Consider the following 27,634-nt stretch of genomic DNA (forward strand, 5'->3'; position numbering starts at 1 on the left):
GAATTGTCTAAAATGTGCAAACTCTGCCTATCCAAGGTGAACTCGCCCATTGTCAAATGTTTGCAAATGCATTCCATTATGGTAACATTCTATAGTTTGATAGGATTTCATCACTGATAGTGTCTACCAAAGGGGTGACTGTGTATTGAAATTGTATACAGTAACATGTTGGTCCAAGTCCTTACACACACCGACACTTGGCTGTCACATCACATCACCTGAAGTTCAATAAACTCCAGTGCCATCCAGCACATCAGTAACACAGCACAGTTTAAACTGCTTCAATTAAAAAGGTAACTGCAAAAATCATTGCAAAATACCAACTTCCATTTACTTTATTGACAACATTTTGACCAGGGATTACATTTATGAAATCTCCCCATCTGCAGATGAAAAGTATTTCCATATCAAAGCAAAGGACATTAATATTTGATTGATGGACCTTTGACCTCAAGGCAATTTCAGTACAAAAACTGCATCTGTTTGTGTGGAAGCTATTGGGCTAGATTTATCAATAAATTGGGCTAACATGCATGAAAAATTACCAAGCCAACACGGTGAACAATACAGATACTTCCACAACAATAGTCAAAAAAGGAAAATACTACATATAAACAAAATGATCAAAGTAATTTGAGACAGTTCACATTGTAACGTTGATATCAATTATTAAATCAGGTCCAGTAGATTGTACAATTAAATGTCAACAAATATGTGTAAGTATGTAAAGCTAGTATGTGTTTAGGAAGCACTCTGTGGGATTGTGTTAGTGTGCTGTTTCTTACAATTATACTTTAATGTTTCAAATCTACACTAGAACCAAACAGAGCTACCAGCTGGTTCTCGTATTGGGAAATGTTCCTCTTCATAATCGCCTTACAGGAACCCAGCAAACGCTCAAACGCCTGAATATCTATTACTGGGGGGCGGGGGTGTAGGAGGAAAGAGAGAGAAAAAAGGAGGGAGTGCAAGTCAAGTCAAACAATAAAAAGCCGATAAAGCTAAACAGACCCAAACTGATCTGCTGGGCCTTTATTCATTCTGACCTGAGTTAAGCGTGCGTAAATCCCTTTTTATGTACTTTTCTCTCTATGTGTATTCTGACCTTGAATTTCATGAGAATAGCATGCTATTTGCCTGCAATTCGTTTTGGGTGGAGATTGAATAAATGAAGGTGTGGCGGAGGCGTGTCTACAGATACACCGTATTCTGACCTTGACTTAATTCCCTCATAATTCCACCACCTTTACATGCGAGGAACCTATTAAGGTCTCACCAACCTACCTGTTTGATGTGGAAAAAGCATCTACTTAATTTTTTTCCAATAGAAATAACAGCATTCTCCATGCACTGTAATTTACAATTTGATAAGAGCTAGGTAAATGAGTAATCTGTTTGGATAACAGAATTGCAAATATAAATGACACTTGTTTTAGATAGCCTTTATTTTACCTTAAAATCGCTGGAGCCAAATGTGAAACCAGTCATATTGGCAGCAAACTGAAGCATATCAACATATCAACTTTCCCACAGTAAAGTTTATGAAATGCTGTGCCATTATGCAGAATTTAAATTGTACGGCCTTTTAACTTCCAGAGATGGGCACCTTCGAATGTCTTAATTATAGGCTACCCACATTTTCTTTTTCCTATTTCTATCATGTTAAATATTAGCCACCGTTTTGCTCTACGACTCCACAAGTTTCACAGGACTCGTCTGAAGGTTGCCCACACAAATTAATAGAAGTATGGAAATAGTTTTGTGCCAATAAAAATAAGGGGTTAAATATGTGCCAAACAAACACAAATATTTCCTGAGCTTTCTTGTATCTCCTTGATATTGGACAGACTTCAAAACCTTATTCCTTAAGATTTGCTTTTTGACTGTCTTTTTGACTAGCTAAATGATCCATGGTATGACTAACTTAAAACAATTCCATATGTTAGCCCCCCAACGTCTTACATGCTGATCACACCGCTCACGTTGCAAAATAAATTTACACATACATGTTATTCAATCATTGTACCCACAATGCTCGCGAGCGTCAATGAGCGTTTGCGTTGCCAGGTGCTAAAATAGAACTTGGTTCTATTTGTGACACTTGATGCGCTGCAAGTCCCACCTCTCTCATCTCCTCATTGGTTTTTAAGGAGCATATAACCACGTGGGTGATTGAAAGATGAACTGAGGTCCACCCTCCAGTTCAGTTGGTGGTGGTAATGTACCTTAAAGTTGGTTGCCAACCGCCATATAAAGTCCAAAGAAGAAGAAGCCTGAAGGAGGAGAGATAACTAGAAACAAACTTGGTTTACCCTTTTATCTGATTAATTGTCGGAGTAGAGGAACTTGTGCATTTCAGGTAAAATAACAACCCAATGTTTATATCCCAGGACAAATTAGCTAGCAACAGCAAGAAAGCTAGCTAAATTGCCCCATAAATGTTTAATGCTTTTCGACATGTCCCCAAATTAATATAGTTGGTTCAGAGTTTGTTTTGATATTTCAACCAGCATGTCCTGATCGCTTCTGGTGTGGGTGGACAAAATCAACATGCGCGCGATGGCGCATGCGGAAGCACGCGCGTGAGCTGTCTGGTCAGCATGTTAGACATTTACACAGAACCCAAACCGGCTGCGCGCGTGCGACATCGTGCATATACAGTGGGGAGAACAAGTATTTGATACACTGCCGATTTTGCAGGTTTTCCTACTTACAAAGCATGTAGAGGTCTGTAATTTTTATCATAGATACACTTCAACTGTGAGAGACGGCATCTAAAACAAAAATCCAGAAAATCACATTGTATGATTTTTAAGTAATTAATTTGCATTTTATTGCATGACATAAGTATTTGATACATCAGAAAAGCAGAACTTAATATTTGATACAGAAACCTTTGTTTGCAATTACAGAGATCATACGTTTCCTGTAGTTCTTGACCAGGTTTGCACACACTGCAGCAGGGATTTTGGCCCACTCCTCCATACAGACCTTCTCCAGATCCTTCAGATTTCGGGGCTGTCGCTGGGCAATACGGACTTTCAGCTCCCTCCAAAGATTTTCTATTGGATTCAGGTCTGGGGACTGGCTAGGCCACTCCAAGACCTTGAGATGCTTCTTACGGAGCCACTCCTTAGTTGCCCTGGCTGTGTGTTTCGGGTCGTTGTCATGCTGGAAGACCCAGCCACGACCCATCTTCAATGCTCTTACTGAGGGAAGGAGGTTGTTGGCCAAAATCTCGCGATACATGGCCCCATCCATCCTCCCCTCAATACGGTGCAGTCGTCCTGTCCCCTTTGCAGAAAAGCATCCCCAAAGAATGATGTTTCTACCTCCATGCTTCACGGTTGGGATGGTGTTCTTGGGGTTGTACTCATCCTTCTTCTTCCTCCAAACACAGCGGGTGGAGTTTAGACCAAAAAGCTCTATTTTTGTCTCATCAGACCACATGACCTTCTCCCATTCCTCCTCTGGATCATCCAGATGGTCATTGGCAAACTTCAGACGGGCCTGGACATGCGCTGGCTTGAGCAGGGGGACCTTGCCTGCGCTGCAGGATTTTAATCCATGACGGCGTAGTGTGTTACTAATGCTTTTCTTTGAGACTGTGGTCCCAGCTCTCTTCAGGTCATTGACCAGGTCCTGCCGTGTAGTTCTGGGCTGATCCCTCACCTTCCTCATGATCATTGATGCCCCACGAGGTGAGATCTTGCATGGAGCCCCAGACCGAGGGTGATTGACCGTCATCTTGAACTTCTTCCATTTTCTAATAATTGCGCCAACAGTTGTTGCCTTCTCACCAAGCTGCTTGCCTATTGTCTTGTAGCCCATCCCAGCCTTGTGCAGGTCTACAATTTTATCCCTGATGTCCTTACACAGCTCTCTGGTCTTGGCCATTGTGGAGAGGTTGGAGTCTGTTTGATTGAGTGTGTGGACAGGTGTCTTTTATACAGGTAACGAGTTCAAACAGGTGCAGTTAATACAGGTAATGAGTGGAGAACAGGAGGGCTTCTTAAAGAAAAACTAACAGGTCTGTGAGAGCCGGAATTCTTACTGGTTGGTAGGTGATCAAATACTTATGTCATTCAATAAAATGCAAATGAATTACTTAAAAATCATACAATGTGATTTTCTGGATTTTTGTTTTAGATTCCGTCTCTCACAGTTGAAGTGTACCTATGATAAAAAATTACAGACCTCTACATGCTTTGTAAGTAGGAAAACCTGCAAAATCGTCAGTGTATCAAATACTTGTTCTCCCCACTGTATATATTTTGTACCCCCCCCCAAACGCGATCACGACAGGCCGTTTAAAATATCAAAACAAACTCTGAACCAATTCAATTAATTTGGGGACAGGTCGAAAGCATTAAACATGTATGGCAATTTAGCTAGTTAGCTTGCACTTGCTAGCTAATTTGTCCTATTTAGCTAGCTTGCTGTTGCTAGCTAATTTGTCCTGGGATATTAACATTGAGTTGTTATTTTACCTGAAATGCACAAGGTCCGCTACTCCGACAATTAATCCACACATAAAACGGTCAACCGAATCATTTCTAGTCATCTCTTCTTCTTCCAGGCTTTTTCATCTTTGAACTTATATGGTGAAGGCAGGACTTGCAGCGCGATCTGCGTCAGAAATAGGAATGACTTCTATTTTAGCCTTTGGCAATGCAGACGCTCGTTGGCGCATGCGAGCAGTGTGGGTGCAATAATTGAATAACATATATTCCTACATTTATTTTGCAACGCGCACGCGACGTGTCCAGTCCGGTCAGCATGTTATAGGCTGACCACACTGCTCGTGTGCGCTTCGGAATAATGGCACAGCTATTTATAGCCTACTTCACTGTGGAAAAAGGTCCGCAATACATGTAATGTTGATATGATTTTCAGTTTGCTTCCATATGACTGGTTTCACATTCGTCTCCAGGGATTATAAGTAAAAATCATCTAAAACAATTGCAGAAAAAAAGAAAGTAGATGCTTTTTCCACTTGGAACTGACAGGTTTGCTCAACCGTATTCATGGTTTACTCACGCGTAAAGGTGGTGGAATTATGAGGAAATTAAGTCAAAGTCAGAATATGGCGTATCTGTAAACACACTTACGTCACACCTTAATTTCTTAGATCTCCACCCCGAACGAATAGCGGGTGAATAGCATGCTATTCTCATGCTTAAATTCAAGGTCAGAATACAGAGTACGCATGAAGAGAGAAGTACATTAAAAGGGAATTCCCCCCTGTTTGAATACACTCCCTGATCTATTCATTTCTGACTGCTTTAGAGACAGAGAGACAGTTATTGTAATGGTGAGAGGTTAGCATGTTTTGGGGGTATGATATTTGTGCGTCTGTAACTTTCTAACTCATCATTATTCACGATTCGCTCAGGATTATCCGCAATCATGGTAAAATCCACATGAATGTAGCAGTGTTTAGAAACATATTCTATTGTTATTTACAATAAAAGTGACTCTAAAATGACACAATACATTATTTTCCATTCATTTCTATTAGGCACAAAATAATCTGAAACACAACCAAAACTTGCATCCAACAAGTTTGTAGAGTCACGAGCTTCATTGCATGCTAGGAATATGGGACCAAATTCAAAACTTTTGACTACTTTAATACACATATAAGTGAATTTGTCCCAGTACTTTTAGTGCCCTAAAATGGGGAGGACTTCCGGTTCTTCTGATATGGATGAAAATACCTTCAAATTAAATCTGACAGTCTGCACTTTAAACCCATAGTCATTGTATCATTTCAAATCCAAAATGCTGGAGTATAGAAACAAAACAACAAACAATGTGTCACTGTACCAATACTTTTGGAGCTCACTGTTGGAGCTCACTGTATGTGTGTACAACGTACCCAAGCACTTGGTGTCCCCTACAGCATAGACGGATGCTGCACGTGGTTTGTTGGTGACCAGAGCCAGCTCTCCGAAGTATTGGCCTCTAGAGCAGCGTGCAATCTCCACCTCTGCATTGTCCAGCTGTCCTGCTTTAGTCTAGGTAGGGAGACATACAGCTGAGTGTTGTACCACATTCCAATGACGTTAGAGGCATACATTCAGTACAGTCAGTTCCTTGCCGCAGGTACCCACAACAAAGTCATTATTTATAGAGTAGGTCTAACACACACCCAAGTGAAGAGCAAAACATGTACACCTACTTTGCTTATTATCATGATCTTCACCTGGCCCGACTCCACGATGTAGAAACAATCTGCCTTCTCCCCCTAAAAGTGTAGAAAAGCAGTAGAAGAAGCAGTGGTTCAAAGTAAAGAATAATCTTAGATGAACTGTACAATAAAAAGCCATAATACCTGTGTTATGATGCACTCCTCATCTTTGAACGCTCTCATTCCCACGACATCAACAATCTTCATCCTCTCAGAGAGCTGAGGAAAAGCAAGACGAGGACAGAAGATGAAGGTGTGATAAAAGTATACATCGATCTTTACATGCATTCTGAGTGTGGATTGTTTACAATGTGAGCCTCTCATGTACCTTCTCTTATGTTGTACTTTGAATACACAGTACACTTTTGATTGTAAAGGACACAAAAACGATTCTGTGGTCAAATAAAACAGACATTCACACACCTCGAGAGACTTTAGAACGGGTACACACTCAATGAAGGCTTCGTACATCTTCCTCTTCTTGGCATTGTTCTTCACTATGAGTCTATGGAATGTGGCCCGATCCTAAAACATTCACATAAAGGTTACAACTCATCTCTCATAGATACACATTAAACACACACACACACTACTGTGACTCACCAGTCCCCACAGTGCCCCCTCCTGGGTGGCCATGATAGTGGCAGCGCGCGGGGTGTTGTACATGAGAGCCAGCTCCCCGAAACTGCCCTTATTGTCATACTTTCCCACACACTTTCCAACTCCATCAATCAGCACAATAATGTCATACACACCCCTACAGCAGACAGAGAGAGAGGTACACAGGACACCAGAGGAATCAGAGAACATCACATTCACATGATTAGGCCTAATGCTCCTCAAACAGAACAAAATGATAGATTCAACACACACACACGCACGCACGCACGCACGCACGCACGCACGCACGCACGCACGCACGCACGCACGCACGCACGCACGCACGCACACACACACACACACACACACACACACACACACACACACACACACACACCGCTCTATGACATAGAAGTTGTCTCCATCCTCCCCCTGGTTTATGATGTGCTCCTGTGGTTTGACCAACACCTCAAACATGCCATCCAGAACCTCTGAGAACTGCTCCTGAAGGAGAGAAACAACAGTCACACATTAGAAGAGGACCATGTGTGTTTGTTTGTATACTAAACTGGGACACCCAGCAAGTATCACACAAATGAATCTATACAATCTCTAATGTGTATTGTCTCTATTGAGAGGTGGCTTGTTTAGTTCATAACCGAACAAAAGATAAAAAGATAAAAGAGTAAGTGCTATTACTTTTAACTTACAAGTTACTCTCACTGACTTAGAATGAATTACTCTCAGTGGCTTACAAGGACTTGTCACGACTTCCGCCGAAGTCGGTTCCTCTCCTTGTTCGGGCGGCGCTCGGCGGTCGGCGTCGCCGGTCTTCTAGCCATCATCGATCCACTTTTCAGTTTCCATTTGTTTTGTCTTGACTTCTCACACACCTGGTCTCAATTTCCCTCATTACATGTTGTGTATTTAACCCTCTGTTCCCCCTATGTCTTTGTGCGGAATTGTTTATTGTAAGTGCATGTGCATGTTTTCTCTGGTGAGCGACGGGTTTTGTACCCATTTGTTTGTGGTTCTGGTTACCGGTGGGTTTATGAATAAAACTGCTCCGTTGATTATCCAGTTTTGCTCTCCTGCGCCTGACTTCCCTGCCACCAGTTACGCACTCCCTTACAGAATTCCGCACCGCTAATGGAGTCAGCAGGAGCAGGTGCCCCTGGTATAGAGTTGGAGGAGCGCGTCCGGGAGGACGCGGCGATGCTCCACCATCTTGGCACCGCCATGGACCGCGTTGTCCAAACAATGGACCGCTAGGAGAGACAGGGAGTTCTTCCAGCGCCTCCACCAGCACAACCGGGGTCTACACTACTCGCCCCCCCCTTCTCCTGGTCCCAGTGGGATTCGTCTCGCCCTTCCCCGGGCATACGACGGGACTGCTGCAGGCTGCCAGGGGTTCCTGTTGCAGCTCGACCTATACCTGGCAACCGTCCACCCGGCTCCTTCGGGCCGTGAGAGGGTGTACGCTCTACCTTCGGGCGGGTGGTCGAAGACTGCCTCGAAACTCCTCGAAATGGTCCAACGCCGCATCTTCCATCTGAGGCAGGGGACGAGGAGCGCCCAGGAGTTCGCCCTGGAGTTTCGAACTCTGGCTGCCGGCGCGGGATGGAACGACAGGGCCCTGATCGACTATTATCGTTGCAGTTTGCGCGAGGACGTCCGTCGGGAGTTGGCCTGCAGAGACACCACCCTCACCTTCGACCAGCTGGTGGACCTGTCCATCCGGCTGGATAACCTGCTGACTACCTGCGGACGTCCAGATCGGGGTCTGTCGGTTCCATCCCCCCCACCACCTCTCCGATACCCATGGAGCTGGGAGGTGCGGTGAGCAGGGAGACCGGAGGAGGTTCCAGCTCGTGCACCATCTGTGGCCGCAGAGGTCACACTGCCGGTCGGTTCCTCTGGGGATCGAGGCAACAGGCAGGGCGCTCTGGCGTCACCCCAGGTGAGCCGGCACCATTCTCACCCAGAGCCCTCTGTTGCACATATGTTTTTGTATGTTACTTTTTCTGAGTTTTCCCCACATTCCCAGCATAAGGCGCTCGTCGATTCAGGCACGGCTGGGAATTTTATAGATAGATCGTTCGCCCATAGTTTAGGGATCCCCATTGTTCCCGTGGCTGTGCCCTTCCCCGTTCACACCTTAGATAGTCGACCATTAGGGTCAGGGTTGATTAGGGAGGCCACCGCTCCTCTGGGTATGGTGACGCAGGGGGGTCACAAGGAGAGAATTAGTCTCTTCCTCATTGGTCGCGAGAGTGCTCGGGGAGGTGTTTATGGGTTTCCGTTGGTGCTACCACGGTGGAAAGTCCAGACCAGGTCTCCACATTTACATTTACATTTAAGTCATTTAGCAGACGCTCTTATCCAGAGCGACTTACAAATTGGAAAGTTCATACATATTCATCCTGGTCCCCCCGTGGGAATTGAACCCTGGTCCCCCCGTGGGAATTGAACCCACAACCCTGGCGTTGCAAGCACCATGCTCTACCAATTGAGCCACACGGGACCACCGTGTGCATTCCTCCCAAATATTCCGACTTGGCTCTCGCCTTCTCCAAAAAGAGGGCGACTCAATTACCACCTCATCGTCGGGGGGATTGTGCGATAAATCTCCTGGTAGACGCCGCACTTCCCAGGAGTCACATGTATCCCGTCACAGGCGGAGACGGTGGCTATGGAAACACATGTCACTGAATCCCTGCGTCAGGGGTTCATTCGGTCCTCCACTTCACGTGCCTCCTCGAGTTTATTTTTTGTGAAGAAGAAGGAGGGGGGTCTGCGCCCGTGTATTGACTATCGTGGCCCGAACCAGATCACTGTGAGGTATAGTTACCTGCTACCGCTCAAAGCCACAGCGATTGAGTCAATGCACGGGGCACGCTTCTTCACCAAACTAGATCTCAGGAGCGCTTACAACCTTGTGCGTATCCGGGAGGGAGACGAGTGGAAGACGGCTTTCAGTACCACCTCAGGGCACTATGAGTACCTCGTCATGCCGTACGGGTTGATGAATGCGCCATCAGTCTTCCAAGCCTTTGTAGACGAGATTTTGAGGGACCTGCACGGGCAGGGTGTAGTGGTGTATATTGATGACATTCTGATATACTCCACTACACACGCCGAGCATGTGTCCCTGGTGCGCAGGGTGCTTGGTCGCCTCGAGAGTAATGGGCAGGTTAAGAGAGTAAACCAGGATGTGGGCAGGTTTCTGCGGTCTTATTGCCAGGACCGGCCAGGGGAGTGGGCGGCGTTCGTGCCCTGGGCCGAGATGGCACAGAACTCGCTCCGCCACTCCTCCACTAACCTCTCCCCCTTCTAGTGCGTACTGGGGTACCAGCCGGTTCTGGCGCCTTGGCATCAGAGTCAGACCGAGGCTCCTGCAGTGGACGACTGGTTCAGGCGCACGGAGGAGACATGGGAAGCTGCCCGTGTTCACCTTCAGCGGGGCGTGCTATGCCAGAAAAACAGCGCAGACCGTCACCGCAGTGAGGCCCCGGTGTTCGCACCGGGGGACCGGGTCTGGCTCTCGACCCGAAACCTGCCCCTCTGCCTGCCCTGCCGGAAGCTGGGCCCGCGATTTGTGGGGCCATTTAAAGTCCTGAGGAGAGTGAACAAGGTTTGTTACAGGTTACAGCTTCCCCCCGATTACCGTATTAACCCCTCGTTCCATGTGTCTCTCCTCAGGCCGGTGGTGGCTGGTCCGCTCCAGGAGTCTGAGGTGCGGGAGGTTCCTCCGCCCCCTCTGGACATCGAGGGGGCCCCGGCGTACTACGTTCGCTCCATACTGGATTTCGAGGCGTCGGGCGAGAGGCCTTCAGTACCTCGTGGAGTGGGAGGGGTACGGTCCGGAGGAGAGGTGCTGGGTTCCGGTCGAGGACGTGTTGGACCCTTCAATGCTGCAGGAGTTCCACCGTCTCCATCCGGATCGCCCTGCGCCTCGCCCTCCGGGTCATCCCCGAGGCCGGTGTCGGCGCGTGCCATAGCCGCGCGTCAAGGGGGGGGGGGGGGGGGTACTGTCAGTCGGTTCCTCTCCATGTTCGGGTGGCGCTCGGCGGTCGGCGTCGCCAGTCTTCTAGCCATCATCGATCCACTTTTCAGTTTCCATTTGTTTTGTCTTGTCTTCTCACACACCTGGTCTCAATTTCTCTCATTACATGTTGTGTATTTAACCCTCTGTTCCCCCCATGTCTTTGTGTGGAATTGTTTATTGTAAGTGCATGTGCATGTGCACGTTTTCTCTGGTGCGCGACGGGTTTTGTACCCATTTGTTTGTGGTTCTGGTTACCGGTGGGTTTATGAATAAAACTGCTCCGTTGATTATCCAGTTTTGCTCTCCTGCGCCTGACTTCCCTGACACCAGTTACGCACTCCCTTACAGGACTACATGCAATACTTTACCTGGTCGAGAGTTTTGAACAGTAGAATGTCTCGGCAGGCGTCCTGGAGTCTGCGACGCTGCTCGTCTGATTTGGAGTGTACCACCCGCGGCTCAAAGTCCTCATCCTCATCATCATCTGGGTTATAGGCCTCTGCACAGACTGGGGGAGCAAAATGACTGTGACACACACTGGGGACAAACAAATACACTCAAAGGGAATGTTGTAACTAACACACAAGTGAGACTGAAATAATATTCTTCATACACAGCATATAATGGATGTAAAACCAAAGGATGACACTCACCAGATGCTCTGCGACTGTATTTATTAGGGTTGGAGGGGGGCACTATCGAGACAGAGAAATGTTTCAGCACTAGAAATTAAGTTGCTCCCACTGAACATCAATATTAGTTGTTCTGATGGATCCATTGACACACTTTAGCTTACAGTGCATGACCATCCCCCTACTGCCATACCAGATTCTTCCCTCTTATTTTCTGTGACTTTTTGTCAGGGCACAGAAACCGATTTATCAAGAGGCAAAGATACCCACAAACAAACTTGTATTATTTTGTTAGAAATAGACTACTGAATAATTATGAAATAATTCAGGACAAATAGCTATTCAGTAGGCTAAAACACCGCAGTCCTATAATCTGATAACCTCTGGCAATGAAATAGAAAATCCTGACTACACAGGCCCTCACGTTACTTTGATGAGAACCCATTCAACTGGTGTGCAGTTGACTTAAAAAATGGCTTCATAATACCATGAGATAATGGTTCCTTATGCATTCTGTGCGCTTGTGTAGCCTATTATGTGAGAGTAAAAAAAGTTATTATAATTTAGAGTAAAAAGGTTATAATACAAATACAGATGAGAAAATCTTTTAAAATAGATTTAATAATCAAATCATGAAGAATATTGCAAAAATAGTGGCCAAATAGAGATTAAAAATGTCACTCACTATAGGCATCATCAGAGTCTTCATCTTCATTTGATTCAACTGAAATACTATCAAAAGCCACCCCTTCCCGTGTAGAATCGGCTAGGCTTTCTTTGACATGTCTGTCGTGTTTTCGGCTGTCTTGTAGACGCGTGAAATATTGGATTGCGAATTCAACCAAATCTGGCGGTCGGCGCCGTAGTACCTCCACAGTGTATCCTTGCAGCAAATCCGTCAAGCCAGCAGGTATCTCGATGCTCATCACAGAACTATGATAGGCCGAGCCTATAAATTATCTTTAACAAGTTTAAAAATACAATTTTGAATGAAACTATCTGTCTAATCCATAGCAATAGGCCTAAGAAAATAATAGAACTCTGTACTAATCAAGAATTTCCAAGACCAGGGATTTGTAAAATTTAAGAACTCATAAAGACTGCTAAATAGCCTGAGTATTAAAAATACAATAGCATTTGAATATAACCTTCAATGTCTGTCCAATATCAAATGCATCCATCCCCCAATGTTGCCAAGACTTTGTGAGGATAAAGAGAGCCAGATCAATGATCAGCAGCCATGGCAAATATCAAAGTAGGTTAAATGTCAAACAAATACATTTACTAAAAACTACCAATGACAGCTATCAAACAAATACATTTTAACCAATCTACCGACCTCCTTGCATTGTAGCCTTTTGAAGAGGAGTTAATGTCTGACATAATGCATGGCCTACTTTGATAAATGCACACAGCGCGGTTCTGCCCCCTGGCGAAACCCACCAACCTTTACCCCACCCCCGTCCGCGTCGACTGGTTCATTGACAGGGCTACCGGTTTCCCCATTTAGACCAGAAGCAGTGCATCGGAAAGTATTGACCAGGTATACTAGGTTGTCAAAACTTTCAGATCAAATGTAGTTCATGCCAGTCTAACCTAGGCCAATTGTGTATCGGACGTTGACGCAAGGTGCTCTATCTGTGGTCTGAAGTAGGCTATTACAGTCATTCATTTCTGGGAAGGGGAGCTTTATCAACTATTTTCTAGTATACAGTATTACTATGGACCTGTCCAACCGACATGCATATTTGATGTCACTTTCAAAATACACAACAGCCTAATGTGAGCCACACAGCATGTACATATGCTAGACAATCTGGACCCTCTCTTTCTAAAATTATCTGCCGAAATTGTTGCAACCCCTATTACTAGCCTGTTCAACCTCTCTTTCGTATTGTCTGAGATTCCCAAAGATTGGAAAGCTGCCTCGGTCATCCCCCTCTTCAAAGGGGGAGACACTCTAGACCCAAACTGCTACAGACCTATATCTATCCTACCCTGCCTTTCTAAGGTCTTTGAAAGCCAAGTTAACAAACAGACTACCGACCATTTCGAATCCCACCGTACCTTCTCCGCTATGCAGAACTGGTCATGGGTGCACCTCAGCCACGCTCAAGGTCCTAAACGATATCATAACCGCCATCGATAAGAGACATTACTGTGCAGCCGTATTCATCGACCTGGCCAAGGCTTTCGACTCTGTCAATCACCACATTCTTATTGGTAGACTCAACAGACTTAGTTTCTCAAATTATTGCCTTGCCTGGTTCACCAACTACTTCTCTGATAGAGTTCAGTGTGTCAAATCGGAGGGCCTGTTGTCCGGACCTCTGGCAGTCTCTATGGGGGTGCCACAGGGTTCAATTCTCAGGCCGACTCTCTTCTCTGTATACATCAATGATGTCGCTCTTGCTGCTGGTGATTCTCTGATCCACCTCTTTGCAGACGACACCATTCTGTAAACTTCCGGCCCTTTTTTGGACACTGTTAACTAACCTCCAGACGAGCTTCAATGCCATACAATTCTCCTTCCGTGGCCTCCAACTGCTCTTAAATGCATGCTCTTCAACCGATCACTGCCCGCACCTGCCTGCCTGTCCAGCATCACTACTCTGGACGGTTCTGACTTAGAACACGTGGACAACTACAAATACCTAGGTGTCTGGTTAGACTGTAAACTCTCCTTCCAGACTCACATGAAGCATCTCCAATCCAAAATTAAATCTAGAATCGGCTTCCTATTTCGCAACAAAGCATCCTTCACTCATGCTGCCAAACATACCCTCGTAAAACTGACCGTCCTACCAATCCTCGACTTCGGTGATGTCATTTATAAAATAGCCTCCATCACTCTACTCAACAAATTGGATGCAGTCTATCACAGTGCCATCCGTTTTGTCACCAAAGCCCAATATACTACCCACCACTGCGACCTGTATGCTCTCGTTGGCTGGCCCTCGCTTCATATCCGTCGCCAAACCCACTGGCTCCAGGTCATCTACAAGTCTTTGCTAGGTATAGCCCCGCCTTTTCTCAGCTCATTGGTCACCATAGCAGCACCCACCTGTAGCACGCCCTCCAGCAGGTATATCTCACTGGTCACCACCAAAGCCATTTCCCCCTTTGGCCGCCTTTCCTTCCAGTTCTCTGCTGCCAATGACTGGAACAAACTGCAAAAATCACTGAAGCTGGAGACTCATATCTCCCTCACTAGCTTTAAGCACCAGCTGTCAGAGCAGCTCACAGATCACAGCACCTGTACATAGCCCATCTGTAAACAGCCCATCCAACTACCCCATTCCCATACTGTATTTATTTATTTATCTTGCTCCTTTGCACCCCAGTATTTCTACTTGCACAGTCATCTTCTGCACATCTATCATTCCAGTGCTTAATTGCTATGTTGTAATTACTTCGCCACCATGGCCTATTTATTGCCTTAACTCCCTTATCTTACCTCATTTGCACACACTTATATAGACTTTTTTTCTTTTTTCTACTGTATTATTGACTGTATGTTTGTTTATTCCATGTGTAACTCTGTGTTGTTGTATGTGTCAATCTGCTGTGCTTTATCTTGGCCAGGTCGCAGTTGTAAATGAGAACTTGTTCTCAACTAGCCTACCTGGTTAAATAAAGGTGAAATAAAATGTCAAATTAAAAAATGTAATAGGAGGTTTTACTTGGAAACTGGGATAGATCATGATTTCATATTTAATTGTATTTATTTACATAGCTACATGATGACACTTACAGACATGAGACAATGCCCTCTACATGTTGTGACAGTCAACATCCGCAATGACTAATGATTTTTGTGTTTGAACACACACACACACACACAGACACACACACACATATTACACGCAACCTGTGAAAATGCACCTATTCTCTGATATACAGACTCACTCAGAGTCAGTAAAGTTAAGGCACATGTTTAATTCACTCATTTTCTAACTTAAAAAACCCCACTAACAAACAAACGCAAGTAAAACCCCAAGGAGTCAGAACATTCATGTGTGTGTGTGTGCGTGTTTCTCCCCTGTGTCTGTCTTTCTCTACAATATGTGCAGCTTTCAGTCTGTATGCCAGTCAGACTTCCAATGTGTATCTCTTTGTGAGAGTATATTGTATGCAAGTACTGCAAGTACTTGGAGTTTTGACTGTGACCATGGGTACTCCACTGTGTTAGTGAGTTGTGTCTCTGGGATCTGAGCCATGGACAGGGATCACAGGACGGGTGCTGCCCAGTTCAGGAACTTCATAGCCATTTCAAACCCAAGGAAACAGGCCTAAGAGGAGAGAGATAAACATAAATTATATTGTAATAAAGACTTTATGAAAAGTGTAACATTTTACAGGCAATAGATGAGTGTATAATGCATGTAAAGTGCAAGTAGTGCAGGTATCAATGCTTTGTGCACTAAAACATATTGTATATTCAGTGTATGATATGCTGTAATTATCGGGTAGCATGAGGCTAAGTGATGAGTATGGTGGACGTAGCATGTATGAGTACCATTTATGACTGTGTGTTGAGAGTGTTACGTTCCCCAGCAAGAAAACCAAATACTGCCGCTCAAACAGAACTGTTGTCTGTATGCCTCTGGGACCAACTCTTAAGCCCTAAGGATAGCAGCATTAACAATATCATAATCTGAACTCTGGTCAAGAAATACAGCGGCGTACACTTTCGGAGCTTGTGATGGAAAATGTTATGTTTGTGTTTTTCTAATAACGAATTTCTGTGTTCATGCAAGTGACTGATTGAACGAATCCTCACTATCAGTATCTGCAATTTGGCAGTACGCCCAGAACCTTGTTTTGAGAACGAAAGGATATCTCCGTTTTAAGGTCTCAGCTTGGAGAGAAGAAGCTTTGTGAGGTATTGGTCTGTCACATGCATGAACCAGTATTGGTCGGTCACATGAATGAACCAAACGTTAATGATGAAAAAGCTAAATCATGCAAATATAACTTGTCTGTGTCAGTATATAAGAGAACTAATGGGACTGCCCCGGGGGAGCTCACTTCAGACTGGTACTTTATGCATCTAAGTTTGACTATGACCTCTCCAGCATGCTGTTAATAAACAATGATTAATTTAAGATTGACTTTGAGTGTCCCATGTGTAGAATTTTCACGACAATTTGGCATCAATGAACAGGATGATTGATTCTGCCTGCATAGCTTTCCAGTGGGGGTCTGTGAGGAAAACCGGTGTCGCGTTTTATGAAGCGTGAGAAAAATTCCCATCTGACCAAAAGACGACGAGGACCCACCCAGACCCTTACTGTGAGCTGCCCAGGAGGAGACACATCATCAGCGAACAATTGAGGGACGTAACTGATTTCAGTAAGAAAAACAAATACACAACCAGTAAAATTAAGGCGAGTAACACATCAAATGTACCCATAGTCTGGGCCTCCCATGTGGCGCAGTGGTCTAAGGCACTGCATCGCAGTGCTAGCTGTGCCACCAGAGACTCTGGGTTCAAGCCCAGGCTCTGTCGCAGCCGGCCGCGACCGGGAGGTCCATGGGGCGACGCACCATGCCCACCACCGGGTTTGGCCGGTAGGGATATCCTTGTCTCATCGCGCACTAGTTACTCCTGTGGCGGGCCGGGCGCAGTTGCTAGGTGTACGGTGTTTCCTCCGACACATTGGTGCGCCTGGCTTCCGGGTTGGATGCGCGCTGTGTTAAGAAGCAGTGCGGCTTGGTTGGGTTGTGTTTCAGAGGACGCATGGCTCTCGACCTTTGTCTCTCCCGAGCCCGTACGGGAGTTGTAGCGATGAGACAAGACAGTAACTATTGGATACCATGAAATTGGGGAGAAAAAGGGGGTTCAAACATTTAAAAAAATGTGCCCATAGTCTTTTTGGAGAAGACTATTCACTAGTCTTATGAAAAGACTAGAGCGAGGGCATAACGTTACCATGGAAAGCCCCGCTGACAGCTGTCTGTAGGCATTTACAAAGAGAAGTTTCTACGTGGTCTGCAGCCACTACTAATAGCACGTGGTGTTATTATATACACTGCTCAAAAAAATAAAGGGAACACTTAAACAACACAATGTAACTCCAAGTCAATCACACTTCTGTGAAATCAAACTGTCCAATTAGGAAGCAACACTGATTGACAATAAATTTCACATGCTGTTGTGCAAATGGAATAGACAAAAGGTGGAAATTATAGGCAATTAGCAAGACACCCCCAAAAAAGGAGTGATTCTGCAGGTGGTGACCACAGACAACTTCTCAGTTCCTATGCTTCCTGGCTGATGTTTTGGTCACTTTTGAATGCTGGCGGTGCTCTCACTCTAGTGGTAGCATGAGACGGAGTCTACAACCCACACAAGTGGCTCAGGTAGTGCAGTTCATCCAGGATGGCACATCAATGCGAGCTGTGGCAAAAAGGTTTGCTGTGTCTGTCAGCGTAGTGTCCAGAGCATGGAGGCGCTACCAGGAGACAGGCCAGTACATCAGGAGACGTGGAGGAGGCCGTAGGAGGGCAACAACCCAGCAGCAGGACCGCTACCTCCGCCTTTGTGCCAGGAGGTGCACTGCCAGAGCCCTGCAAAATGACCTCCAGCAGGCCACAAATGTGCATGTGTCTGCTCAAACGGTCAGAAACAGACTCCATGAGGGTGGTATGAGGGCCCGACGTCCACAGGTGGGGGTTGTGCTTACAGCCCAGCACCGTGCAGGACGTTTGGCATTTGCCAGAGAACACCAAGATTGGCAAATTCGCCACTGGCGCCCTGTGCTCTTCACAGATGAAAGCAGGTTCACACTGAGCACATGAGCACATGTGACAGACGTGACAGAGTCTGGAGACGCCGTGGAGAACGTTCTGCTGCCTGCAACATCCTCCAGCATGACCGGTTTGGCGGTGGGTCAGTCATGGTGTGGGGTGGCATTTCTTTGTGGGGCCGCACAGCCCTCCATGTGCTCGCCAGAGGTAGCCTGACTGCCATTAGGTACCGAGATGAGATCCTCAGACCCCTTGTGAGACCATATGCTGACACATGCACATTTGTGGCCTGCTGGAGGTCATTTTGCAGGGCTCTGGCAGTGCACCTCCTTGCACAAAGGCGGAGGTAGCGGTCCTGCTGCTGGGTTGTTGCCCTCCTACGGCCTCCTCCACGTCTCCTGATGTACTGGCCTGTCTCCTGGTAGCGCCTCCATGCTCTGGACACTACGCTGACAGACACAGCAAACCTTTTTGCCACAGCTCGCATTGATGTGCCATCCTGGATGAACTGCACTACCTGAGCCACTTGTGTGGGTTGTAGACTCCGTCTCATGCTACCACTAGAGTGAGAGCACCGCCAGCATTCAAAAGTGACCAAAACATCAGCCAGGAAGCATAGGAACTGAGAAGTTGTCTGTGGTCACCACCTGCAGAATCACTCCTTTTTTGGGGGTGTCTTGCTAATTGCCTATAATTTCCACCTTTTGTCTATTCCATTTGCACAACAGCATGTGAAATTTATTGTCAATCAGTGTTGCTTCCTAAGTGGACAGTTGGATTTCATAGAAGTGTGATTGACTTGGAGTTACATTGTGTTGTTTAAGTGTTCCCTTTATTTTTTTGAGCAGTGTATGTATGTGAAAGATACATATGGTAACTAGGAAGTAACAACAAAATAATTGTTGAAGATGCACATGGGGTAATAAGGGAGATTACCGATTACCGTGTGTTTGGGAATAGTACTAAGTGAATGTGGATGTGAGAGTTGTGTGAAAGAGGTGTGTGCCTGAATGAATACCCCAACCAGTTTTGTGAGCTTAGGTTTCGACATATAACGTTATCTAGGGGTTCCGTCCACCACCGCTTATCGTAGTCTGGGACTACTAGTAAAAGCACAAGGTGTTCATTTATATGTATAGGAAGTAGCAGCAAGAGAACCGTTGAAGACACATATGGTGCATAGGATGTAACGATAGAAAAGTCTACGTGGTAACCAATCCCACACCCTCCCTCAATTCGGTCCTAGAAAACAAAAATTCTACAGAAATTTCACAACAAATAAATAATCAGGCATGCAGGGGGAGAAAAAAAATACAAACAACTCAATACAGATTCAAAATACAAAAACAGAAATAAATAAATGATCAGTAAACCTTAGACAAACTTGCTTGGACTGGATAGCATTATATTGATGACTGTACCTATGATGTAATGTCTACTGGGAAATTTTAAAGCTTATCATCAGCGGGGAGCCTCTGCAAGCCATTAAATTATGATATAAATGGTTGCCATTTTCTAACAAATGTATCATTGGAACCCCTAAGAGAATACTTAATTTTCTCAAGCTTTAGGAAGAACATTACATCGTTGAGCCATTGAGAAGTAGAGGGGGGCTGAGCAGACTTCCACTGGAGAAGAATTCTACGTCAAGCTAATAAGGATGTAAAAGCAACAGTATCGGCATGTTTGGGGTCCAAGGAGAACAAGTCTTCTGGAATACCAAAGACAGCTATCAAGGGACAAGGCTGCAGGTTAATTTCAAGCACCTCAGATACATTTTTGAAAACAGAATCCCAGTAAGTTTGTAGTTTAGAGCAGTGAATGAACATGTGACTAAGGTCACATGGTGAGACCTGACATCTATCACACTCATCATTTACATTTGGATATATGTCAGACAATCTGGATTTGGAAAAAGGCACCCTATGTTAAACCTTAAATTGTCTGAGACCAAGACGAGCACAAGACGTAGTGGAGCGTATTCTATCAATCACCTCATCCCACCACTCCGGTGTAAATTCAACACCCATTTCCGTTCCCAAGCAGATTTAATTTTGTTGGTGGAGTGTTTGTCCAATGACAAAATACACAGATAGATCTGAGAAATGACTGCTTTCTGTCGAGGTAATAGTAATAATATGCCATCCCAGGGTTGGCAAGGGGGTGGAGCAGGGAAGCCAGAAAATTGGGAGGAGACACAATGCCTAATTTGAAGGTAACAGAAAAAGTGAGATGGAGGCAAAGAGTATTTAGAGGCCAGGTTGGGAAAACTAGAAAAAATTATATTTACAAATAAGCAAAGATCTACTGACTCTGGGTACCTTTCCTCCCCAGATAAATGTGGTAACAGCCTGATTGATTGACTTAAAAAAACACTTTGGTAAAAACAATGAGATAGATTGAAATAGATAAAGGAATTTGGGTACACTGTTCATTTTTACAGCATTAATCATTCCTATAAGTGATAGTGGTAAGCTACCCTGTCTCTGAAAATCAGTTTTCATTTGTGCAAGGGGAGCAAAGTTTGCAGAAAAAAGAGCATGTAATGAACAAGTTACGTTCACTCCAAGGTATATGAAACCAGAGCGGCTAAGCTGAAAGGGCAAGTCTGTCTGCTGGAGCTGTAGCGCTGCTGGATTGATTGGGAAGCACTCACTTTTCTGGAGATTCAGCTTGTAACCGGAGAAGGAGCCAAAGTTCTCCAGAATAGAAAGGATAGAAGGTAGACAGGTTACAGGGTTATTTACATTGAGTAACAAATCATCTGCATATAATGATAACCTATGTTCAACTCCTTCCCGTGTTACACCTTGGAAAGAGGAGGATGCCGCAAAGCTACTGAAAGGTGCTCAATGGCGAAGGCGAATAATAAAGGGGACAGTGGGCAGCCTTGGCGTGTCCCACGTTCCAGGGCAAAATAATCAGAACGGGTGTCATTGGTACAGACACTGGCCTGGGGAGTTGTATACAAGAGACGGATCCATGAGCTAAATTTGTCCCCAAATCCCAATTTTTTAAGAACAGCAAATAGGTACTCCCACTCAATTCTGTCGAATGCCTTCTCTGTGTCTCGGGAGATTACCACCTCAGGGGAGTTTGAGAATAGTTTAGAATAAATAATGTTCAACAGCGTACGAATGTTAAAAAATTAATATATGTCCTTTATAAAGCCGGTTTGTTCCTGTGATATGAGTCCTTGTAAGACTACTTCCAGACGCCTTGCTATCACCTTCGCCAGCACCTTTACATCCACATTAAGGAGACAGTTTGCGGGAATCCACCCGAAGTGGCAGGTCCCATGTGGAAAGCCATACCCTCTGCCCAATTCGGTAGCGGGGAGCTGGAGTCCGACGGCAACCTGCTTGTTGACGATACTTGGAGTTGGTCTTGAGAAGTGCCGCCCTAGCTCTTCTCCAGGTACGTCGACAGCGGCGGACGAACATCTGGGCCGAGGGTACATTGACTTCCTGCTCTTGTTCTGGGAAGAGCGGAGGCTGATACCCCATGGAGCACTCGAAAGTTCATGGAGTCCCGTGGCTGAACAGGGAAGGGTGTTCTGGGAATACTCTAACCAGACCAGTTTCCGGCTCCAGGTAGTGGGGTTGGTTGAGACCAGGCATCTTAAGGTGGTCTCCAAGTCCTGATTAGCTCGCTCCGACTGGCCGTTTGATTGGGGATGGAATCCGGAGGGTAGAATCCGGAGGGCCGTTTCCTTGGCAGAGGGTAGTTTAGGGAGAGAGATGAAATGAGCGGCCTTAGAAAACCGATCCACCACTGTCAGAATGACAGTGTTGCCATCAGATGGGGGAAGCCCAGTGACAAAGTCCAGAGAGATATGGGACCAGGGACGATGAGGGACCGGTAGTGGATGAAGAAGGCCAGAAGGAGCTTGCCATGGAGTCTTGTTCTGGGCGCACACCGTGCATGCGGCGACAAAGACAGAGACGTCAGGAACAATTGTGGGCCACCAGAAACGTTGTCGAAGGAAGGCTGGAGGAATGAGCCCATTCCAGGACCCGGGACCGGACTGAGTTGGGGACAAACAGCCGGTTGGCAGGACCCCCTTCAGGTCCAGGCTGGGAGTGTTGTGCCTTGCAAACCAGGGTCTCAATACCCCAATCCACAGTGGCTGCTAGGCATGAGGTAGGGAGTATGGTTTCTGTGACCGAGGGTGTAGCAGAGGAACTGTCTAGGCGAGAGAGAGCGTCAGGCTTCACATTTTTGTACCCTGGGCGGTAGGAAATGGTGAAGTTGAATCTGGTAAACAACAGAGCCCACCGAGCCTGCCTAGAGTTAAGGTGCTTGGCTGTACGGAGATATTCCAGATTTTTATGATCAGTCCAGACCAAGAATGGCTGTTCTGCTCCTTCCAGCCAGTGCCTCCACTCTTCCAACGCCATCTTGACTGCCAGGAGTTCTCGGTTGCCTATGTCGTAGTTCCTCTCTGCAGAATTGAGACGATTGGACAGGAAGGCACAGGGATGAAGCTTTTGGTCCTGGGCAGATCGCTGGGACAGGATGGCCCCCACTCCAACATCAGTTGCATCCACCTCAACCACAAATTTACGCGACGGGTCCGGATGGATGAGGATGGGTGCTGTTGTGAACCGATGCTTCAGGTCCACAAAGGCTTTGTTGACAGCAGGAGACCATTTGAACGGTACTTTGGGAGAAGTGAGTGCCGAGAGCGGGGTCGCCAGGGTGCTGTAACCCCGAATGAAACGGCGGTAGAAGTTTACAAATCCTAGGAAATGTTGCAACTGCAATCTGGACGTAAGTTGTGGCCAATCCACCACTGCTTTCGCCTTTCCAGGATCCATCTGGACACTACCCTCAGCAATGACATATCCCAGAAAAGCGATTGTAGAGCGGTGGAACTCACACTTCTCAGGCTTTCACGAACAGTTGGTTCTCCAGGAGGCGCTGAAGCACCTGCCTGATGTGAAGAACATGTTCTTGGGCAGAACGGGGAAAAAACAGGACGTCGTCAAGGTAGACGAACACAAAATGGTTGAGCATGTCTCGGAGAACATCGTTTACCAGGGCCTGAAAGACAGCGGGGGCGTTGGTGAGTCCAAACGGCATGACCTGATACTCATAATGTCCGCTGGCTGTGTTGAAGGCTGTCTTCCACTCATCTCCTTCTCGTATGCGAACCAGGTTGTAGGCATTCCGAAGGTCCAACTTGGAAAACAAGGTGGCCCCCTGGAGAGGTTCAAAAGCCGAGGAGAGGAGTGGTAAGGGGTAACGATTTTTTACAGTAATGTCATTCAGTCCCCGGTAGTCAATGCACGAGTGTAAAGTCTTATCCTTCTTCTCCACAAAGAAAAACCCTGCGCCGGCAGGAGATGCAGACGGATGGACGGCCCCAGTAGCCAGAGACTCCTCTATGTACTCCTCCATAGCCTTGGTCTCCAGCCAGCGGTGGAGAATATAGCGGACCCCGAGGTGGTGAGGTGCCAGGGAGAAGATCAGTGGCACAAACAAAAGGATGGTGCGGGGGTAGGGAAGTTGCACGTGCCTTATTGAAAACTTCAAGTAGGTCATGGTACTCAGTGGGAATAACATCCAAAGCCTTGCTGACGACCTGAGGAAGACGTCTGGGAGAAGGCTGTGCTGCTTGAAGACAGTGGGAATGGCAAAATGGGCTCCAAACCATGATGGAGCTTGTGGTCCAGTAAATAACAGGGTTCTGTTTTTGGAACCAGGAAAATCCCAAGACAACAGGAACATGGGGAGATGCAATGAGGAGGAACTGTAGTATGGTCTCACTGTGGTTACCGGAAATCCGTATTTGAATGGGCACAGTACAATGGGTGACTCCACCTATTGAGCGGCCATCCAGTGCCCTGGCATCCATGGGAGCTGAGAGAAGTTGAATGGGAATACCTAGCTCAGAAGCAATAGTAGCATCCATAAAACTTTCATCAGCCCCAGAGTCAATGAGCACTCGGAGAGACTTAGATTGGTCTCCCCACAGCACAAGCACAAAGAAAGGTGTGCGGGTGATGGGAATTAGGGAACTCCCAGTCTGACTCACCAAAATACTTGTACCCAACAGAGACAAGTGTTTCCTAACAGGACAGGTAGCTATATAATGTCCTGCCCCTCCAAAGTACAGACAACAGTTGGAATTCAGCCTACGTGAGCCTTCCCCAACCGATAACCTAGCTCTTCCCAATTGCATAGGCTCAGGAGAATCCAACTCACCCGTCGTTGATAATTCCCGAGGGAGCTCGGGTGGCTTCGGATCCTCTCGGGAAAACTGCCTTCGTGAACTTCCAGATTCCATCGAAGGTGAGCGAGCCATAGCGGGCGAACGAGTGTGCCTGAGGCCAGACCTCCTCTCACTCCTGCGTTCCCTTAAGCGTCCATCAATTTTAATGGTTAGGGCGATGAGGGAGTCGAGATCCACTGGCAATTCCCGAGCAGCTAGCTCATCTTTTACCACCTCGGATAATCCATGTAGAAAGGTATCGAAGAGAGACTCCGGATTCCTGGCACTCTCGGCGGCCAACGTGCAAAAATCAACCTAGTAGTCTGCCACACTACGGGAGTTTTGACGTAAATCAAGAAGTTTACTGGCCGCCTCTCTCCCGGATACCGGAGACTCGAAAACTTTCCTCACCTCCGCCATGAATTCCTCCAGATGACAACAAAGGGTGGATTGCTGCTCCCAAAACAGCCGTGGCTCAGGAGAGCGCCCTTCCCGACATTAGCGTAATAATATACGCTATCTCGATCGGTCCAAAGGGAACGAAGATGTCTGTAGCTCAAAAATAAGCGAGCACTGAGAAAGAAAGCCCCAACAGGTACCAGGATCTCCAGAATATCGCTCCGGAGGAGGTAAGCGGGGTTCTCGGGGAACCGGGGTAGGCTGTACCAACCACTAAAAGGAAAAAATGCACTGGGAGGTTGGGGTCTCTCAGGGATGGCAGACAGCCTGTGAGTTAACTCCTTAATTAGCTCCATAGTAGCCTTAAACACTTGGTCGTGGCGTTCTGTCAGAGAACGAAGCCCTTCCAGAAGGTCCTGTAACAGCTCCTCATGTCTCCCAATGATGGCTCCCTGCAGGGAGACAGATTGGCGAAGCTGGTCCAAGTCTGCTGGGTCTGTCATGGCCAGTTCGTACTATCATGACACAAGGCGAGACCCAGATGCAGACACAGGGGGCAGATGGTATGAGTTTAAGATGTTTAATAATCCAAAAAGGAGTAGGCAAGAGAACAGTCGTGGACAGGCAAAAGGTCAAAACCAGTTCAGAGTCCAGGAGGTACAGAGTGGCAGACAGGCTCAAGGTCAAGGCAGGCAGAATGGTCAGGCAGGCGGATACAGAGTCCAGAACAGGCAAGGGTCAAAACCGGGAGGACTAGAAAAAGGAGAATAGCAAAGGCAGGAAAACTGGAAAAAACGTTGGTTGACTTGGAACATACAAGACGAACTGGCACAGAGAGACAGGAAACACAGGGATAAATACACTGGGGAAACAAGCGACACCTGGAGGGGGTGGAGACAATAACAAGGACAGGTAAAACAGAGAATCTTGTTTCTCATGGTCTGAGAGTCCTTTTGGCAAACTCCAAGCGGGCTGTCATGTGCTTTTTACTGAGGAGTGGCTTCCGTCTGGCCACTCTACAATAAAGGCCTGATTGGTGGAGTGCTGCAGAGATGGTTGTCCTTCTGGAAGGTTCTCCCATCTCCACAGAGGAACTCTTGAGCTCTGTCCAGAGTGGTCTCCCTGACCAAGGCCCTTCTACCCCAATTATTTTTTTTATTTTTATTTAACCTTTATTTAACTAGGCAAGGCAGTTAAGAACAAATTCTTATTTACAATGACGTCCTACCCCGGCCAAACCCTAACCCGGACGACGCTGGGCCAATTGTGCGCCACCCTATGGGACTACCAATCACGGCCGGTTGTGATACAGCCTGGAATCGAACCAGGGTCTGTAGTGTTGGGGATGAATCAGAATGAGTTGGGTAACATAGATAAGATGTTTTATTTTCATAATATGCTTGTGAGATACTTGTCATTAAAATCTTTCCCTTTATCTATAGGGTTGGTAGTTGCAGTTATCACTTCTCAGCTAGGGCTTAGTCACTTGGGGCCCAGAGAGGGGAGAGGTCAGGCTTGTCTTCATATGTCAATGTATCTGTTAAACCATGTGGTGCTATGTAGAATATCAGACGTGGAGGAGGACAGAATGGAACATTGTCTTCTTATGGGAATGTGTCTGTAACTATTCCTAAACCATGTGAAGGGATGGCGTTATTAATGGGGAACCAGTTAGTTATCTCATACAATGTCTGTACGCCAGTCACTCCCTACTTTTCTCATTGGGGGAAAGAGTATGGCTGTGTCTGGAACCATTGTATGTCCCCTCTGAGGTTGCCCTTATCTTGACCTAGTATTTGACCTAAGAGGCTCACTGTCTTCAGTGAGGTTTGGGAGTATCTAGGATTGACAATTGATATATGCCATTGGATGAGGTAATGTTTTGGTAGACAGTGAAGTACCAAGGATGAGATTAGAACCTTGTTTAGGAGACCAAACTGAACGATAATTTATAGCGAATGCTGTCTAGCTATGGGATACTCCTCTCTCAAGTAAAAGTCTTTCTTTGTGAAGCAGTTCCTATTATCTGTGGTTTGTCATGTCGACTAGGGGGTGGATCTTTGCTATAAAAGATCTCAGTTGCCATTATGTTGGCCACTCTCAACTATTTAATTAGAGATACTGAAATGTTGAAAGTCAAATGCTATTGCAAAAGCTTAATGATTATTAAAGGTGAAGTTTAAGTATAACTCTGACTGTGTGTGGTTTGCTCTCTCATCATTTGGTAATACAGGAAATTGCCACGACAGTAGTGACGCCTCTAGTACTGAGATGCAGTGCCTTAGACCGCTGTACCACTCGGGAGCCCCAGTTTAGCCGGGCAGCCACCTCTAGGAAGAGTCTTGGTGGTTCCAAACTTCTTCCATTTAAGAATGATGGAGTCTGCTGTGTTCTTGGGAACCTTCAATGCTGCAGACATTTTTTGGTACTCTTCCCAAGATCTGTGCCTAGACACAATACTGTCTCAGAGTTCTACGGACAATTCCTTTGACCTAATGGCTTGGATTTTTCTCTGACATGTACTGTCAACTGTGGGACCTTATATAGACAGGTATGTGCCGTTCCAAATCATGTCCAATCAATTGAATTTACCACAGGTGGACTCCAATCAAGTTGTAGACACAAAGCAAAGGGTCTGAATACTTATGTAAATAAGTTATTTCTGTTTTTTATTTGTAATAAATTTGCAAACATTTCTAAATACCTGTTTTTGCTTTGTCATTATGAGGTATTGTGTGTAGATTGTAGATGATGTTTTATTTAATCCATTTTGAAATAAGGCTGTAACGTAA

At 46.0% G+C, this 27,634-nt stretch overlaps 1 protein-coding gene across 1 annotated transcript; it reads right to left on the reverse strand.

Moving 5' to 3' along the window:
• Positions 1 to 794: 794 nt before the first annotated feature.
• Positions 795 to 12,399, reverse strand: LOC120064675 (cAMP-dependent protein kinase type II-alpha regulatory subunit-like). The gene is made up of 10 exons (XM_039015297.1): positions 12,159 to 12,399; positions 11,495 to 11,536; positions 11,210 to 11,349; positions 7,191 to 7,297; positions 6,797 to 6,950; positions 6,617 to 6,718; positions 6,338 to 6,412; positions 6,185 to 6,250; positions 5,882 to 6,020; positions 795 to 919 (listed from the first exon to the last, which is right to left on the reverse strand). The coding sequence occupies exons 1-10, from the start codon at positions 12,397 to 12,399 to the stop codon at positions 795 to 797; spliced, it is 1,191 nt and encodes a 396-aa protein (XP_038871225.1).
• Between the last annotated feature and the right edge of the window lie 15,235 nt (positions 12,400 to 27,634).

This window comes from Salvelinus namaycush, chromosome 20 (genome assembly GCF_016432855.1).
Source record: "Salvelinus namaycush isolate Seneca chromosome 20, SaNama_1.0, whole genome shotgun sequence".
In the NCBI taxonomy this organism is placed as follows: Eukaryota; Metazoa; Chordata; class Actinopteri; order Salmoniformes; family Salmonidae; genus Salvelinus; species Salvelinus namaycush.